The sequence below is a fragment of the Setaria italica genome, chromosome VIII (assembly GCF_000263155.2).
Source record: "Setaria italica strain Yugu1 chromosome VIII, Setaria_italica_v2.0, whole genome shotgun sequence".
Classification (NCBI taxonomy): Eukaryota; Viridiplantae; Streptophyta; class Magnoliopsida; order Poales; family Poaceae; genus Setaria; species Setaria italica.
Window position 1 is genome coordinate 6,016,649 of NC_028457.1, and position 16,572 is coordinate 6,033,220.

At 44.9% G+C, this 16,572-nt stretch overlaps 1 protein-coding gene across 1 annotated transcript; it reads right to left on the reverse strand.

Moving 5' to 3' along the window:
• On the reverse strand, positions 1-5,483 carry LOC101767810 (probable NAD kinase 2, chloroplastic). Its single transcript, XM_004978841.3, has 8 exons — positions 4,901-5,483; positions 2,650-4,539; positions 2,093-2,214; positions 1,849-1,990; positions 1,537-1,758; positions 978-1,052; positions 621-722; positions 1-427 (listed from the first exon to the last, which is right to left on the reverse strand). The coding sequence occupies exons 1-8, from the start codon at positions 5,081-5,083 to the stop codon at positions 224-226; spliced, it is 2,940 nt and encodes a 979-aa protein (XP_004978898.1). The 5' UTR covers positions 5,084-5,483; the 3' UTR covers positions 1-223.
• Positions 5,484-16,572: the final 11,089 nt, after the last annotated feature.

Genomic DNA, 16,572 nt, shown 5'->3' on the forward strand with positions numbered 1-16,572 from the left:
TATCATCTCAGGTGCATCCGATGAATTATAAACCCAGAAATACTGGATATACACAGTTGATTTACAGAGCAGATGGATACACGGACGACGGGTCGTAGCATGTGCTGCCACTGCTTCTTGTGTGCTAGGTCGATGTTACACGTATTGTACATGTTAGCAGGGAAAAAAAATTATATATGTGCATGTAAAGCTATATATGTACAACAACAATTAGAAAACGTGTCTATAGCGCCTTCTGGTCCAACCTCTCGTTCCAGTTGAGGCACCTGATCAGGCTGCGGAACCAATCGCCAGTTTGATCAGATTTATTAACAGTTGGGAGCGGGTACTGGCTCATGGATATACGGACAGAGTCTCCTCTTGACAATTGCTGCCTTCTTTTGCCATCAAACGATACCCAGGCATTACTTCTTGCATCATTTGGTATCTGGTACAGTTGTAAGTGCAATAGCACATCAGTGCACAAGTGTATTACTCAGCAGACCGTGGTATGACATTGTGGGATTAAATCTGATAAGCTCAAGCTAGGTGGGATTTAAATAATACAAAATGTTCATCGTTAATGGTAAGTCAAATGAGATCGGACGGAAACAATAGACACTTCAACTGTTGCTCAGTACCTTTAATTCAAGACATGCGGAATCCGGGAGGATGACAGGTCTGAATGACAGTGAGTGAGGGCAGATTGGAGTAAACAGCATGCAAGGGACATTTGGATGGACCTAGACAGGAAAAACCATAATGATCATGTTAAATTACTGCTTAATAAATTGACAATAGATATAACATTTGCATAACAAAAATATTGTCATTTCATGTAAAAAAACCATGTGCTTCATAAATAGGAAATATCCATTCGTTACATGGAGTGAAAAATGCATTTGAAGAAACAGGTGTCATATCATACTACTGACAAATGTTTTTTTTTCATGCCATTGATACAGTTAAATGATTATAGCTTGCAAGAATTAACCTACCATTGACCCCCCTGCTGCAGTTGAGTATGCCGTACTGCCAGTTGGTGTTGCTACTATCACACCATCTCCTTGCACCTATTTTTGAGTCAAGAGAAGATATATAGTATGTTTAAACAATAATCTTGATTTTACACGTAAATATAATTATACAATGGACATAATATAATCTTCAGGAGTAAGAGGCCAACTGTGTAGCAGGATGACTCAAAGTGTATCAACATTATTATTCGACAATTAGTTAGCAGCAAACAGTCCATGCAATGATGCAAAGAAGTACACAGGAATTAAGGGCAGCTCAGCTTGGACAAAACTTGATACATAAAGTTAATATTATTTCTTTTATTATATGAATATTGTTTTGTGAAACAATAATATGAACAGTAACAAAAAAGGTAATTATGGCTTCTCTAGTTTGATGTAGCTGCTGCCTAAACTTTGTCTTCCATCCATTAAGTTTCAAAGAGGAAACATCAAGAAAACATTATGATGCACAGTTTTACAGTCACCAAGTGACAAGATGCAAAGTGATACATATTTTCTAGGACTTTTTGAATCATACCTTAGTGATAAGGTGGTCATGCTCGTAACATTCAATTTTTGACAGGTATGGATTAGAACCCCGATCAACAACGACTTCGTTTAGCACATCAAACACTTTTCCAGGCATTGCTTTTCCATTACGAAAGATCTCACATCTTAGACGCATTCTAAGGGTTATATAAACCCCAAGTGTATTGTTCCCATGGATGACAGCTCTCAAGTCTTGTCTGAAACCTTCAAACTGAGGTAAATAAAATGATAACATGCTTAGTTTTGAGTCAAAAACAGGTTCTTCTAATGAAATTCTCTGAAAGAGGATAGTAAAACATACATCGTGTGAAGTCAAAAATCCAAGAGATCCAAGATTGAAAGAGACAACAGGTGGTACAGAAGTTCTAAATAAGTTTGATGCATGCAAAATGACTCCATCACCACCCAAGCATGTGACAAAATCAACTCTCTCATGAAGGTCACTGATTTTAACACATAGCATTGTTAGTAAATAGTAATATGGAAACTAATGTGCACCTTAACACTTATCACTCATCACAAACTTAAATATGTTTAATTTTTACCTGGTATCTTGAGTATAGAAGGTATGCACAAAACCATAACCAGGAATTCTAGCAAATATATCATGAACATCAGGTTCCACAAGAACATTCATCTTTTCTTGATGATGCAGAAATGAAGCAACCTGAAAAGGAAGTAATTGGAAGTTTACAGCATGCCAAATGCTATGTATATTGCTGAACAAAGAAGAGATTTAAGAGTACTAGATTCTAAAGATATCTAAATTAAGACCATCCTTTACATGTCCAAAGATATGTTGCCTCACTATATAATTATCTCTCTGATACAGTCCTTATATCTGTCTATGCATTCTATTTTCCCATGCCTCACTAAATTTGCTATGTACTCAGTAGCAGAATTTTCAAGCAAAATTTTCTCTAGCATTAAATTTGTTACGTCAATCAAAGATGCCACGGCAATGGAAGAACCCTAATCTTCTTTTGAGACAACTACACTAATCCATTACTACCAGGTACAAGAAATTAATACAACCTATTTGGGTATCTGAATGATTAGCATTTAGTAATATATATGCTCTAAAATGAAATTTGTTATGCACCTCTTTAGCTTGTTCCATGAGCTCATCACCTAATTTCTTCAAAAGCAAGACAGTCTTTGGTGGAGATTTCCACATAAGCATCTGTTGCTGGGTGCTCGGATGCGTAAAAGCTAGAGATGATTCTGTTACTTTTTCTCTAGTACAAGAAAATCCATCGGTACGTACTAGAAACATCTCTGCTTTTCTTCTGGACTGAAGTCTAACAACACCAGTTGCAGATGCACACATATTTCCATCAACAGCATCTGATTTGTTTCTCTCTAGATAAGGGGTGCCATTCTTTTCAGCAGATTTTTGTGATGCAACCTGAACATTACCATTAGAGCTGCTGGGAGATGCTCTGGTATCAACAGTAACAACTGAGGTTTCCCTTTCTTTTTCCTGAAGCAACGTGGAGGCTCCATTGGATGGTTTTCCATTGGTAATACCTGAAGCAACTGATAAAATATAATCATTGTCGAATGCTTTCCCATTTGAACTTTTCGAAACTGCAAACTCTGCTGCTTCATAGTCAATTGCTCCGTTATGCTCCTCACTGAGATTTTGTTTTCTCCTCGAGACCACTGAGCTACTTGATCGTCTTCTAGAGTTCAGAACAGATTTTGGATAAACCTTTTTGCTTCTAAAAAAATTGGTCATCTCTTTTCTAGAGAAAACATCACAAGCAGGAAATTGCGCTTTAAGGGGGTTAGTCTCCAGTGTAAAGTTTGACAGGAGTTCCGATCTAGTGCCAGGCAATTCACCTTGTTCAGTGCTTTGGTCACTGGAAAGGGCATTAGTGACCTCCAGATTATGACGTGCTGTTTCTATGTCTATCTCACATGATTCCCCATTGTTCATGGTCCTATCAGATTCTGCTGGTGTGCCATTTTTAGTTACATTTGTAGAGGAACTTGGGCTGCCTGTGTGCTGCTCTGTCTTGTCATTTGCCAGGGGTTTACCATTCCCACTTAGAGAGCGATTTTGGATGGCCAATCTCTCTGAACGAGTAACATACTGTTTCCATCTTGAGACCATTGCATTGGTCCTAGAAACACCTTCTTTGCTATGAAGATAAAGTGGCTTCTTTCCGCCATCTGATACAAGTGCCGCAAATTGCTGAACCTGTTCAGCTGAGGGTGAAGTTCCAATCTCAACCGGCATATTTACCACCTCTATCTTACCAGATGAGACAGCTTCCTGAACTGCTGAGAGGTACAAATCATCTTTTACATCTTCTTCCCGGAGGTCGACAATAGTTTTGAATCCCTTTTCTAGTAGCCATGCCAGTCCCTCCTCGCTGACTTGTCCTCCCCTCCAAAATGCAACCTCTAACTCTTCTGTCCCTGAATCATCTGATGCAGTTGAATAATACACCGGAAACCAATTCGCAAACAATGTTGGACAGGGATAACCATCCCCCCTTGGGAAACCCGCATCGTAACAAGCATTCTTCAATCTCTGTAGTTTCCTCCATATATCCAACCCCCTGGGCTCACTCGGTACAAGGTAGCTGGCAAGCGCAACCTGCATACTCTCACAGCACCGCTTCATGTCTCCACGGAACAAGGCAAGCGGCGGGATCCTATCTGAGGTGTTGTCTTCAGATCCCTGGAAGGCACTTGCAACACCTGCCCGCCCTGAGAGCACCTCGTTCCTTCCCCGATTCAGCAATGCCAGCATGCAGCCGAGCACAGCAGCGACCTTGTCTTCCAGCACTGGCAGGTCCTCTGATTCCACATCATAGCGGACAGGGCACTCTCCTGTCTCTGGATCACAGAGTGCCGACATCACCGCAGTGTGGAGCTGCTCAGCTGCTCGAAATATGCGGCAGTAGGCCTCAATCTCCGAGATGTCACCGGGCACCGGACCGACCCACAACAACTGGGACAGGTCCCTCGTGTGGAAATTCTACAAGAAACCATTTGATCCATCAATACAGAATCGTCTCATCTATGACAAATGGAACTAAATCAGATACTGAATACAAAATTGACATGGAGTTATCGATGCAACCAAATAAGAAAGAAAATACAAGCTCATGTCCAGCATCATATCGCACTACTCCACAAAATTGCCCCAGCAACAACAATCAGTATAAACTACTGGGTGAACAGGTACGGGCCAGCAGCTATATTTCCTACAGAACGACGAAATTAGTTAATGAAGGCTGCAGAAAAACTAGACGGCGCCAAGACCCCAGGAGCGCGTTCGGAGCCGCTCCCCAACTGTTCGACGAAATGCTCAAGAACGGGGAAGGAGCCCAACGAACCTGGGAGTCGAGCCCGAGCCGGGAACCGAAGGACAACGCCCGCGCGGCGACGCCATGGCGCGCCGCCGCCGCGGGCCTCCACCACCACCTTGCGGGGACCCAGGCGACCCGCGCCCCGGCGAGAGACGCCGGCGGCGCGCCAGGGAGCTTGGCGGGCCCGTGGGGGGCGCAGACGTCGAGCATCAATCCAAGCGCGGCGCGCCCGCACGGCGACGGCGGCGGGGAGGGGACTGGGCCAAGAAAGGCCCGAGCTTTGCGCGGCGGGAGAGCAAGGGAGCGCGCGGCAGCGGCGGCGGCGGCGTCGGTGTCGAGGCGGATGTGCTCCCGGCGAGCACCCCGATGGCATCCACAGACAAGCGTAAACTAGAGATCAGAATTGACTGGATTGTCGCGGTTGGTTCGTGCAAAAGCCGTGGCTTTTGAGGGGGGAGCAGCAATGGGAATCGTCGAAAACGATGGGTGAAGATGAAGGCAATTGCGGCGGCAGTTGCGCCATTGCGATTGTGTGCACACTTGTTCCTCCTGCCACTGCCAAATGGAGCAGACGGGTACACAGAAAATCGGAAAGAAATGTGGTTGCAATTTTGCAAATGGGGAAGATTGAGAAAATAGAGCCATGGGATGAGGGATTTTCTTTTTCTGAAACTGACGTTCTTGGATGCTAGCTGAATGGATGAGGTTCGAGGCATGGGGATATCGATCGTGGACCACAACTTGTGGTTGAGTTTCTAGTTTTTTCGGTAACTTGGGTCATGCCGTGGGGAATTTGTAGAGTAGCTCTAGTTTTCATGAGAGTCAAAAAAAATCCTCATGAAAATAGTCAAAAAATCCTCTTGAAAATAACTAATAAAACAGCTACGAAAGTAATCTATGACATGACACTCTCACGAAAATCCTCTTGCAATTATAACGCTATTGGTATTTTTATGAGAGTGAACCGCCATGATTTTATTTTGTGAGAGTATTTCCTATCGATGTCCTTCACGAAATATTTTGTGCCACCAGGTCTTCAAGATCATTTTTATGAGAGGCAACACATCACGAAAAGTCCATCACAAATATTTTTCCTGGAAGCCTTTAACTCTCATGAAAATTCATTTTCTCTGTCAATCTAAAAACTGTCGTGAAATACTTACAGGTTGCCACGAAAAAGGTACCAAGCCAAATGGCAGATTTCGTTTTCATGAGAGCAGTATCGTCATGAAAATAGTGTCGTTTTCATGAGGGATAGTGCAGTCATGAAAATAGTGTCATTTCGTAAGAACTCATGCCACTAGAAAAATACACGCATAGAACATCTGATCTCATTCCAACACACAACCGACAGAATAATACATCTTTTCTCAGTTATGACTTTCTGCTCACAGGGAAATACATTGTACAGCCAACATATAGTTTTATTTTTTGAGCCTCACAAAGTACAATGCATATGTCACTCCATAAAAAATAAATGACAAGTTCTACCAATACCGTACTATTTCTCTACTCTCAAACTAAGCTAGTAGTGGTACATGATCAACCAACACTCATACCTAGCATATGTATTCCAAAAGATAATGAGTCAGCAAAACTTCAGCTGGTCATTCATCAGGTATGATCAGTATGTTTCTTTTATCAAGGTTGGTTGATCTATCATTGTTGCCACTACTGTCGATGATACCATTGCCACTCTTGTCATAGCCAACCATTCCCTTGCCATCCACCCCCTTCCTAACATGAGATGAACAAGTGGACAGCTGCAAGAAGGCATTAGTTAGTTTCTTATGTCAAAATAATCAATTGGATCCTCTAGTGTTTGAAAAAAAAAAATATGTGCATTGTGTTCCAGAAAATAGAGGAAGTATAAATATGTGAACTGAAAACAATTTTTATACGATCAAGTTTTGGCATGCCAGATTTGTGCATTGTGTTCAAGAATCTGGACGGGTGGATATTCTACAAAGTTGACTTTATTAGTTGGAGTAACATTTCTCTGAAATCGTTTATATATATGTGAACTGAAAATAGAGGAAGTATAAATATGTGAAATCGTTTATATATATGAAACCTAAAGTGCATATAGTTTAATTAGCACCTTCCAACTAATACCACCTTCATTTCGGTGACTTGGTTGTTCCAAGTTTTTTTTTAAGGAGATTGGTTGTTCCAAGTTGACCATAGAGATGATATTTGATATCAACGTGGCACATTGGACTTTAAATACCAGATTATAGATGAAACGGGAAAGAGGGGTGTTAAAGAGTTTATTCCCATCTTTTTACAATCAGCAATTTTTTTATTTGGGCGACACCTCGGTGGGGATTTTCCATATGAGTGAGTATTCCACAAGAAAAAAACATGATTTGGAGTAAGGTGATTTGCTCGGAAGTTTTTTTGTTAGATGTCTAAAGTAAACATGAATGTATTATTCAAATTTGAGGTATAAGTCCCATTTCATCTACACATAAATTTATAGTTGGTTTTTATAGTGTGATTCTTTTTTATTTTTAACTAATAACCCTGTTTTGGTGAAGTGACTTTGAAAGTGTACATATACTAGGTCCGTGCATGGTTTTCCATTTTCATAATTCCTGCGGTTGGTTAATGATAATTTGACTAAATATGACAAAAGAAATCAAGTCAGTTTTGTTTGGTAGAAAAAGGGTGATTGTATCTTATATTGTTCATTGACTGAAACCCATGAAATATTTATCTAGATGACAAGTAGATAGTTTGTTTCAAAAATCAATTGAGATATATAAATGAAATTCAATCAATTTTCCGTTTAGCTGAATAAAAATGCTTGATTACATGCTTTTAAGTTTTAGCGCAAGGAACTAAACTAAATGAGCTACGGTCCGCACATGTTTTTTTTTCAAATTAGCTCAAAAGATTGAGTGAGATGTCCCGAATTGTTTTCAGAGAAAACAATATTTATTCTCGTAATATGGCTGCTTAGGCCACCGTGTGTAATGTCCTATGGGCCAACGGCGAGGGGATCAACGGCCCAGACGTCAGACAGAGATCTTATTGGTTGTACAGCCCAGAGAGCGTCTTTCCAGCAACGTAGCCTTGGGCTCTTGTGGGCTATGAGGCTGTTGAATTAGGCCCACACAGATCATTGGACCGTCCCTCTGTTTTTTTTTTCTTTTGAGGGCGTCATTGGACCGTCTTGCATTTTCATGGCATGTTTTCAATCAACAAAACCATGAGCTAGCATTAACATGTAGAACCTGAAGGAATCACTAGAAATACAGACATACACGTTACATATAGTACGTACAAGCGGATCATCTATCAGTACGGTATGGACGTAGGATTAGTTTGTAGCTAGGCTTTGTCGCGTTAATGGAACAACAGCGAGTGTATCGCTTGCACGATCAAGTAGAGAAGCCCGCAGAAGAGCACGACGCCGAAGATCGCCGCGACAACGAGCACCGCCCCTGTGATCATCCCACACACGCACCAGGCGGCGGCGTCGGCGGACGGACGCTGCTGCTGCTGCTGCCCCTGTCCGAGCTCGACGTCCACGAACTCGCCCTCCTCGTGTAACCCTGGCGGCAGCGGCAGGGGCAGCGAAGACCGGGGCGGCAGCGCCCGGGCGCGCCCGGCCGGCGGCTGTGGCATCTTACCGAATGCCGAATGCGGCGGCGGCTCTCCCTCTGTGCGAGTAAATCTGAGCGAGATGGCTTGAGCGTCGTAGTGATAGCTGCCGGCTGATTGAGGCCCGTAGTGCATATAAAAGCGTCGGAGGGGCATCTGCGAGTCCGATTAGGTGCCTGGGATCGGAGAGCCAATCGGGGTCGGAGACGACGGTCCAAGAATCCGAGACAAAGTTGGTGCCTGTTCCCATGTCGATCGTGGGCCGGGGAGCGATTCGGCACGGAACGTGTGCCCGGGAAGACGGCGACACTGTAGAGAGCAGCGCGCGGAGCGATTGATCTGCGGCGCCCGTGTAGGGGGTCGTCTAGGCGTCCCCGACGCGCCGACGAGCCCGCGGCTCACCACCGCCTCTGGCCCACAAAATGGCCCATGAGGAGGTCATCTTACTCGTGGAGCTTGACCATGCGCCACCGCTCCCTTCCTACATTTGGCCCCCGCGCCGTCCTCCTTCACCATCTCCGGCGGCTCCGCCGCCGGATTCGCTGCCACCGCCCTAACCCAGCTCCACCGGGATGCTTGCCATTACTCCCCCGCCTCCTCCGCCGCCCACCGGCTATCCTCTGCCACTCGCAGCTGGCGGCACCCGCTGCCCCGCCCACAACCCATTGATGCCGCCGGTCCGCCGCTACCCAAGGCCCTCCCTCTACAGCCAGAGGTCACTAGAGACCCCACCCCTGCAACCCGAACACCGAAGTCCCAAACCCTGAACCCTAACTGTACATCCTCTCATCTTCTTGCCCCGGCACCGCCTTCCTCCTCCGACTCCGGCGGATCCCGCCGCCGCATCCACCGCCTCCTCTCCTCTGCTTGCCCACATGCCGCCTTCCTCCTCCGCCTCGGGCGGCACCTTGTTGATGGCTGTTAGCATGCTAATTTGTGAACCGTAAGCGTACGGATCAGTTGTAGCTCTTCCCTCAGAGTATTCCCCCAAGATTTATCAATTCGTGGCACTTATAGTACAAGATCTATTTCAACTAGCATTGTTAGTATTAACTTTGTGTTTATGAGAGATTCAGATCCAATCTACTAAGCATATACATACAGATAACATATAGAGCAAAGGTAACCAATCTAGAGCAACCTAGACTATACATATGTTGTAATTCTGAGCATGGATAGCAAATAAACACAAATATGATCTTAGTAAAAAACATCTTTAAATCTACACCTCCGGTCCGAATCCTGAAATCCCCCTGTTATGATCACCTCTATCAGCGCAAGCAGGTTAAGGGCATGATCATAAGAACATGTCATACTCATGATAGATTAGGCATGCAAATCTGGTCACCACGACCACAAGAACACCCTAGGCAATCTATCATCGATTCATAGATTGAAAAACAAGCAAACCCGATAAAGCATAAAACCATCAAAGAAGATACTTAGATCGCTAAGAACATAATCACACATATTACTTCACCATGAATGATTGTACATCACAAGATCACCACCAGAATCCTACCTTGATCTTGATGACTTCTACCTCCAGAACTCCAGCGTGATCTTCCTCACAAGGTGATCACGCCAGCAGAGGTTCGCCTACGCTAGCCTCCAACAACTGCACGGCCCTCGGTTGTCCGGAGAGGTGTCCCTCAAGCTCCTTTTGCTTCTCTGCCACTTCATATCGAGTACGTCATTTTGGATACAGGGCTCAGTGGATTTTTCAGGATATTTATAGTCAAAGAATGCGTAGTAAAAATTGGAAGCCCAAGGGGCGAAGGAAACCCCCAGGCCGATCAGTTCGAGCCTTCCTTTTGGCCTCTCACGTCCTGCTTCATCTTCAAGTCTCCTCAGGTGCTATAGAATCTTCTTTTGACTTGCATGTCAGCCTAGCACGTCAGTAGCTTCGTAATGAGATTGATCTTCAATGACTTTCCAAATCTCCGCTTGATCTTCTTCGATCCCTTTTTGATCCCGAGTTGGTCCTTGCCATATCTTCATAAACTTAGCCCCTAAGCAATGTTGGAGGGTTGCTTGCCAAAGATGGGCACTAGGGGGCGCCAAAGGATGCTGGGCTGATCGGCCTAGGCTCCTCTAGGCCGATCGGCCTTGCCCCTTCCTAGGTCCATTGACCTTTGTCTTCATCTGGTTCGACGCTCGTTCAATGCTTTATCCAGAAATATGCTTTTAGGTCCAATTTCCTGCAAAACACAACATCCTCCAAAATACGTTGCGTATGTGAAAATGACCGGTTTATTAGGTGTAATCAATAATTTAGGTATTAAATTCATGTCATTATTGAAGATAAACATGGGTAAAAGTGTGTCGATAGTGAGTGTCAACACTCCCGCTGCCGCACCCGCCGCCACCACCCTCCGCAGCCCTAACCCGGCTTCGCTTGGTAGCTTACCTCCAGGAGAGGACGAAGCAGCGGGGGAGGGGGCGAGTGGATGGGCGGCACGGATGGAGGAAAAGGAAGGAGTTGACAAGTGGAACCCATGGACCTATCGCTGACAGGTGGGACCTACGCATATGCGACAGATAGTCGCATATGCGACATACAGTCGTGGCGGCCTTACACCCCGCGGGGGCAGAACCAACTGAGGAACATGGGTGTGCAGATGAACACCTAATAATTTGGACAAAAAAATTCCAGCTACCTATATACATATAGGTATACATATAACTAGGTTAGAGCAATTCCAAGAGTCCTCCAAAAAATTCTTCCCCAAAATTATGTATCGGGGGTTCTTCCAAAAAAAATTTCCCCCAAAAATATATCAATTCACAGCAGATCGCTAATAAATAGCCCCCAATAGTTTAAAACAGGCCACGTCATCGTATTGGGCCCATCGGAAGGGACGCGCGAGCATGCAGGAATCAGGATTGGGGGAGGAATGCCAACGCTAAAATATACGTGGTGGTAGGTTGTTTTTAGCGTTGTTAAAAAATTGGGGAAGGTTTGGGTGGACTGTTGGAGTTCGTTTTTTCTTTTTTTTTCCTAAAAAAGTATTGGGGGTAAGATTAGCAGTCTCTTGGTGTTGCCTCTTAGATGGTGTCTATTTGAACCCAAACAAGAGATACAGGCCTGTGGGCCGGCATGTTTTGCTGGGCCTGCTGCCTCGCGATGCAATTTTCCTCCGTGAGCCCGAGACGTCGTGACCAGGTTTAGATTTTGTTTTCACTCATTCATCGGTCCTCACCGAAATCATCGAAATTCGTGAAATTTTGACCGAAATCTGAATTAAAAATGGTAATGAATAGTACCAAAATTTTTTAGGGGATTGAAAATTGAAAAATTAAAATCCATGGATGTTGATTCATGAATAAAAGATCTACTCATATCAATTGATGGCATCCAACTTCTTACCGCATCTTAGTAATTTTTATAACTTCTAATAAAACGAAAAGAGAGGTTACAAATTATGGCTTCAAAATTAAACATACACTTCTTTATCCTTGACTAAAAAAAATCATGATCAATGGATATGCCAAACCTAATCCCTCGCATGTGTAATCACTCCTCTTGTCCTCCAATACCGATGAGCTCGTTCCTCTATTTTGTCCGGTAACCCGGTGAATCCTCCCATCCTCCCTTGTCCTTATCTCCACCTTGCCTCTCATGCATGGTTCTCGCCACCAGCAGCTATACCCACCTAAGGGGTTGCTATCTGGCTTGTGGAAGCCAGATAGGAGCTATGGCTTAGAGCTTATTAAAACACATCGCACAACCCACCACGGCCTATCAAACACGTCATTGCCCAATTGCATGCGCACAGTACATATCCTGGCCTCCTGCATGCACGACAGCAGCAGCAAGCGAGAGCAGCAACCGTGACCTACAGCCTGCAGGACGGTGGACTCCAGTAGCACGCAGGAGGGTACGGGGTAGGTAACGTGCGCTGCTATATCTTTTATTATTTTTGTTAAAAAAAATTATGACTTTATATATTCAAAATATCAAACTAATATACTCAACATTTCAAATATGAGATTCAACATTCTTTTAAACTAAGTTCAACATTTCAAATAAACTAGTTCAACATTTGATATGAAAAAGTTGAAGTAGCATGCTTAAAATGTTGGCATAGATCATTCAAAATGTTGATTTTTTTTAAAAATAGAAAATATATTCATATTGCATCTCATTATGTTAACACAGTGGTCCAAACGGATTCAAAAATGAATTCACGGTTTGGGAGAAAAGGTAGTTTGAAGTTTGAAATCCAAAAGAAACACCACCAACTAGCACCCCGCCTGGTCAACCTACGCCGCCATCCATCCGTTGTGCTGCGCGCGGGTCTGGTCCAGCTCCGGCTGCTGTATGGTTGATATAGAGTTGCACGAATCTCCAACATCGGAAGTGAAGTAACAAAATAGCTATTGGAAGCTATACAGGATTGCCGGCTAAATTCACCTTGGGGTCACCGTCGCTTTCCTCCCACCAAGCCAGAAAAGATTTTTGATTGCAGGTGAAAGCGCACTGTGCTGGCGGGTCTAGCACCCACCAGCAACTTTGAGCCAGCACAGATATTTTTCGAATAATAAATAAAGGGCTTGGCCGCCCGTCGCCACCTGCCGCCCGCCGCTCCTGCTGCTCCCGGCCTCGCCCGCCGCCCGCCGCTCCTGTCACTGCCTGCCGCCTGCCGCTCCTGTCGCTGCCCGTGGCTCCTGGCCTCGCCCGCCGCCCGCCGCTCCCGTCGCCGCCACCCGCCGCTCCCGCCCCTCCTGTCGCCACCCGCCACCCGCCGCTCCCGGCTGACGCGTGCCACCGGGGCTCTTGTGGCCGTGCCGGCCGCTGTGGCCCTGCGGGAGGCCGTGCGACGCTGTGCCCCTAGGGAGGACGCCCGCCATCGGCTGAGGCACGGGTTCGTGGGGGCCCTGCACCGCGCCATGCCGGTGAGGTGTTCGAGGAAGGAGGCCCGCCTCATGGCTCATTGGTCGGCCGGCTGAGGCATGGGCCCCAGCCCGCGATGCGCCGGGGAGCTGGCCTTGCCACTCCCCACGTTGTGCCGCACCGCTTGTCAGCCGACCGAAGCACGAGCCCACGCCCGCCGCCCGCAGGTTCGGTGCATGGGTCTCCGTGGAGGAGAGGGGAGAAGTGGAAGGAGAGAGAGGAGAGAGTGAAAGGAGATAGAGGACAAGAGATAGAGGTGAATGGGAGGAGATAAGATTTGAGAAGAGTGGGACCCACCACAGGACTCTTTTCCAAATTTTTGTGCGAGGCGAGCGGGGGTGGTGGCTGCACAGAGCCTCAGTGCTGGAGCACCCACCAAAGCAGTGCTTTCAAAAAATTTCAAAGATTTAAATACTTGCCAAATAATTTTGAAATTGTTTCAAACTTTTACACATGGGTATAAATGTTATTTAGTCAATTTAAAAAATATTATTTTATAGACAACACAAATGAGAATGAGTAGCTAGTTCACTTGTCACTATAGGTTGAAACACCTCATGAGTTATAGGGTGTTTCAACCCATACTGACAAGTGAACTAATTACTCATTATAATTTATGTTATCTATGAAATAATATTTTTTAAATTCACTAAATAATATTTATGTGCGTGTGTAAAAGTTTGAAACAATTTCGAAATCATTTGCCAAGTATTTAAACAATTTTGAATTTTCTTGAAAGCACTGCGCTGGCGGACTCTAATGCAACCTGTCAGCACAGTGGCTACTGTGCTGGTGGGCGCTCCCCGCCGGCCCGACGAAGCTTTGTGCTGGCGGGTGCCAAACACGTCCGCCAGCATGCTAATTTACGTGTACCGGCATAAATCGTTTCTAGCGTAGTGTCCACCATCACTAGCCTACTGCCTGTAGCTCTCCACACGTGGCTGGTGGCACCTCATTACCTCACCGCTTTTTCATCCACCCATAGCCATTGCCAGACCTCTATCTCTATAACCTCTAGAACCACATAGCGCTGAACCCAAAACCTTACTGACCTCTCAGGAGGCGTAGTGAAGGTGGCCATAGACAAATATGTCGTTAGTAGTCGTTAGACACATCAGGACACCTTCATATATGCACTCATCTCTAGATTTGACAACTGAACTTCAAATAGTTCAATTAACACCCTCAAACCAACATTGCTTTTATTTTGGCTGACTTGGTTTTCTCAAGTTGATCGCACAACTCGATTCCATCACCGCATATTTGACTGTAACTACCAGATGAGAAAGTGAGATTGTCAATCTAAATAAAGAGAGAGGGGATGTAATTTTTTTTGGTTTCATGTTTTTCACAATTAGCAAATAATTTTATATTTGGGGTGACACCTCAGTAGGGACCTTTGATGTAAGTGTCAAATAGAAATAATGATAGTTTTTGAATAAGGGGTGATTACTCCGACATTTCTGGTCGGATGTCTAAAGTAAACGCAAATATGTTATTCAAATTCTGAGGCTTAAGTTCCATTTCGTGTTTACTTAAATTATAGTTGATTTTACAATGCGTTTCTTTCTTTTTCTCTCATTAACCAATACCTCTATTTTGGGGAAGTGGCTTTAAATGTGTAGATAGACTAGTTTCTTTCTTTTTTTCATTATCCTTGCAATTGGTTAAAGAAAATTTAACTAGGTGTAAAAAAGTTAGTCAGCTTTGTTTTGTCAAAAAGGGCGACTGTCTTTTCCTATCATTAAAGAAATCGACTGAAACCCATGAGATATTTATCTACAATGCCAAGCAAACAGTTGGTTACAGAATTCAATTGAGATAAAAAAAATTCCAATCAATTTTTGCTTAGCTGAATAAGAATGCTTGATTGAAAGGTTTTATATTATTTAACATAAAGAACGAAAGTACCTAGGGTCCGCGCATTTTCTCCCTATTTGTCAAAAGAGTGAATGAGATGCCCCGTCATATTTTTCTACAAGAAAACAACATTCGCAACATTGGATGCCGTAAAAGAAATATCACGGGCCGTCGTTCAATCAATAAAACCAATAATTAAAAGCAAAGCGTTGTTATAAGGTTTACAACTTTTCGGCTAATACTACCTTCGTATCGAAATATTTATCATTGTTGTTGGCTTTTCCTTGTGATGGTTGACTATTCGTCTTATTCAAAAAATTATGTAAGTTTCATTCGTTTTGTTGATGACTTACTTCACCATAAAGGTATTATAAGCTTTACTTATCTTTTGTAATAAATTTTTTGAATAAGATCAATGGTCAAACGTATGGGGAAAAGTCAATAACGACAAATATTTTGATACGGAGGGAGTACGTTACGATTAAAAAAGAGAATACATTACAACGCACGTACAATGCGGATCTTGTACGTCTACGGTATGGACGTTGGTTTGGTTTGTAGGCCGGCAGCGTTAATGGAACAGCAGCGAATGTATCGCCTGTAAGATCAAGTACAGAAGCCCACAGAAGAGCACAATGCCGAAGATCGCCGCGACCACGAGCACCGCTCCTGTGATCACCCCGCACATGCACCACGCGGCGCGGTCGAAGCGTTGGAGCGCCACGGCGGCGGCGGCGGACGGTGGATCAGGCTGCGGCTGCCGCTCCTGTCCGAGCTCGACGTCCACGAACTCGCCCTCCTCGTGCAACCCCGGCGGCAGCGGCAGCACAGACCGCGGCGGCGCCCGGGCGTGGCCTGCCGGCTGGGGCATCTTGCCGAGGAGGGAAGATGAAACACAGACACAGGCACACAGCACCAACAAACTGATGATGGGTTGGTTACCCCTCCGTGCGAGTAAATGTGAGCGTGGTTGAGCTGCCTGCTGATGATTGAGGCGCGTGCTATAAAGGCGCCGGAGAGGGCTCCGATCCGCGAGTCCGACTAGGTCCACCAAATCGGAGTCGGAGACGACAGAATTGTCGCCAGCGCGGAGTCGATTACGAGACGGGATGCTCTGCATGCCTGGATGGTGTGAGGAGCTGTGCCTTGGACAGCGCGCGGCAGACATTCGTGTGTGCCCTGTTTGTGCTCAGCCATGGGAGTGAGCAGGTGAAGGGAAGCAGGGAGAACCAGATTTCATAACGCAAACCTCACAAAGCAACACATGCCGCATGACGATCTGTTATTCTTGGCCCACATGGACAAAAGCAGATCTACAAACTCTGATCTGGTA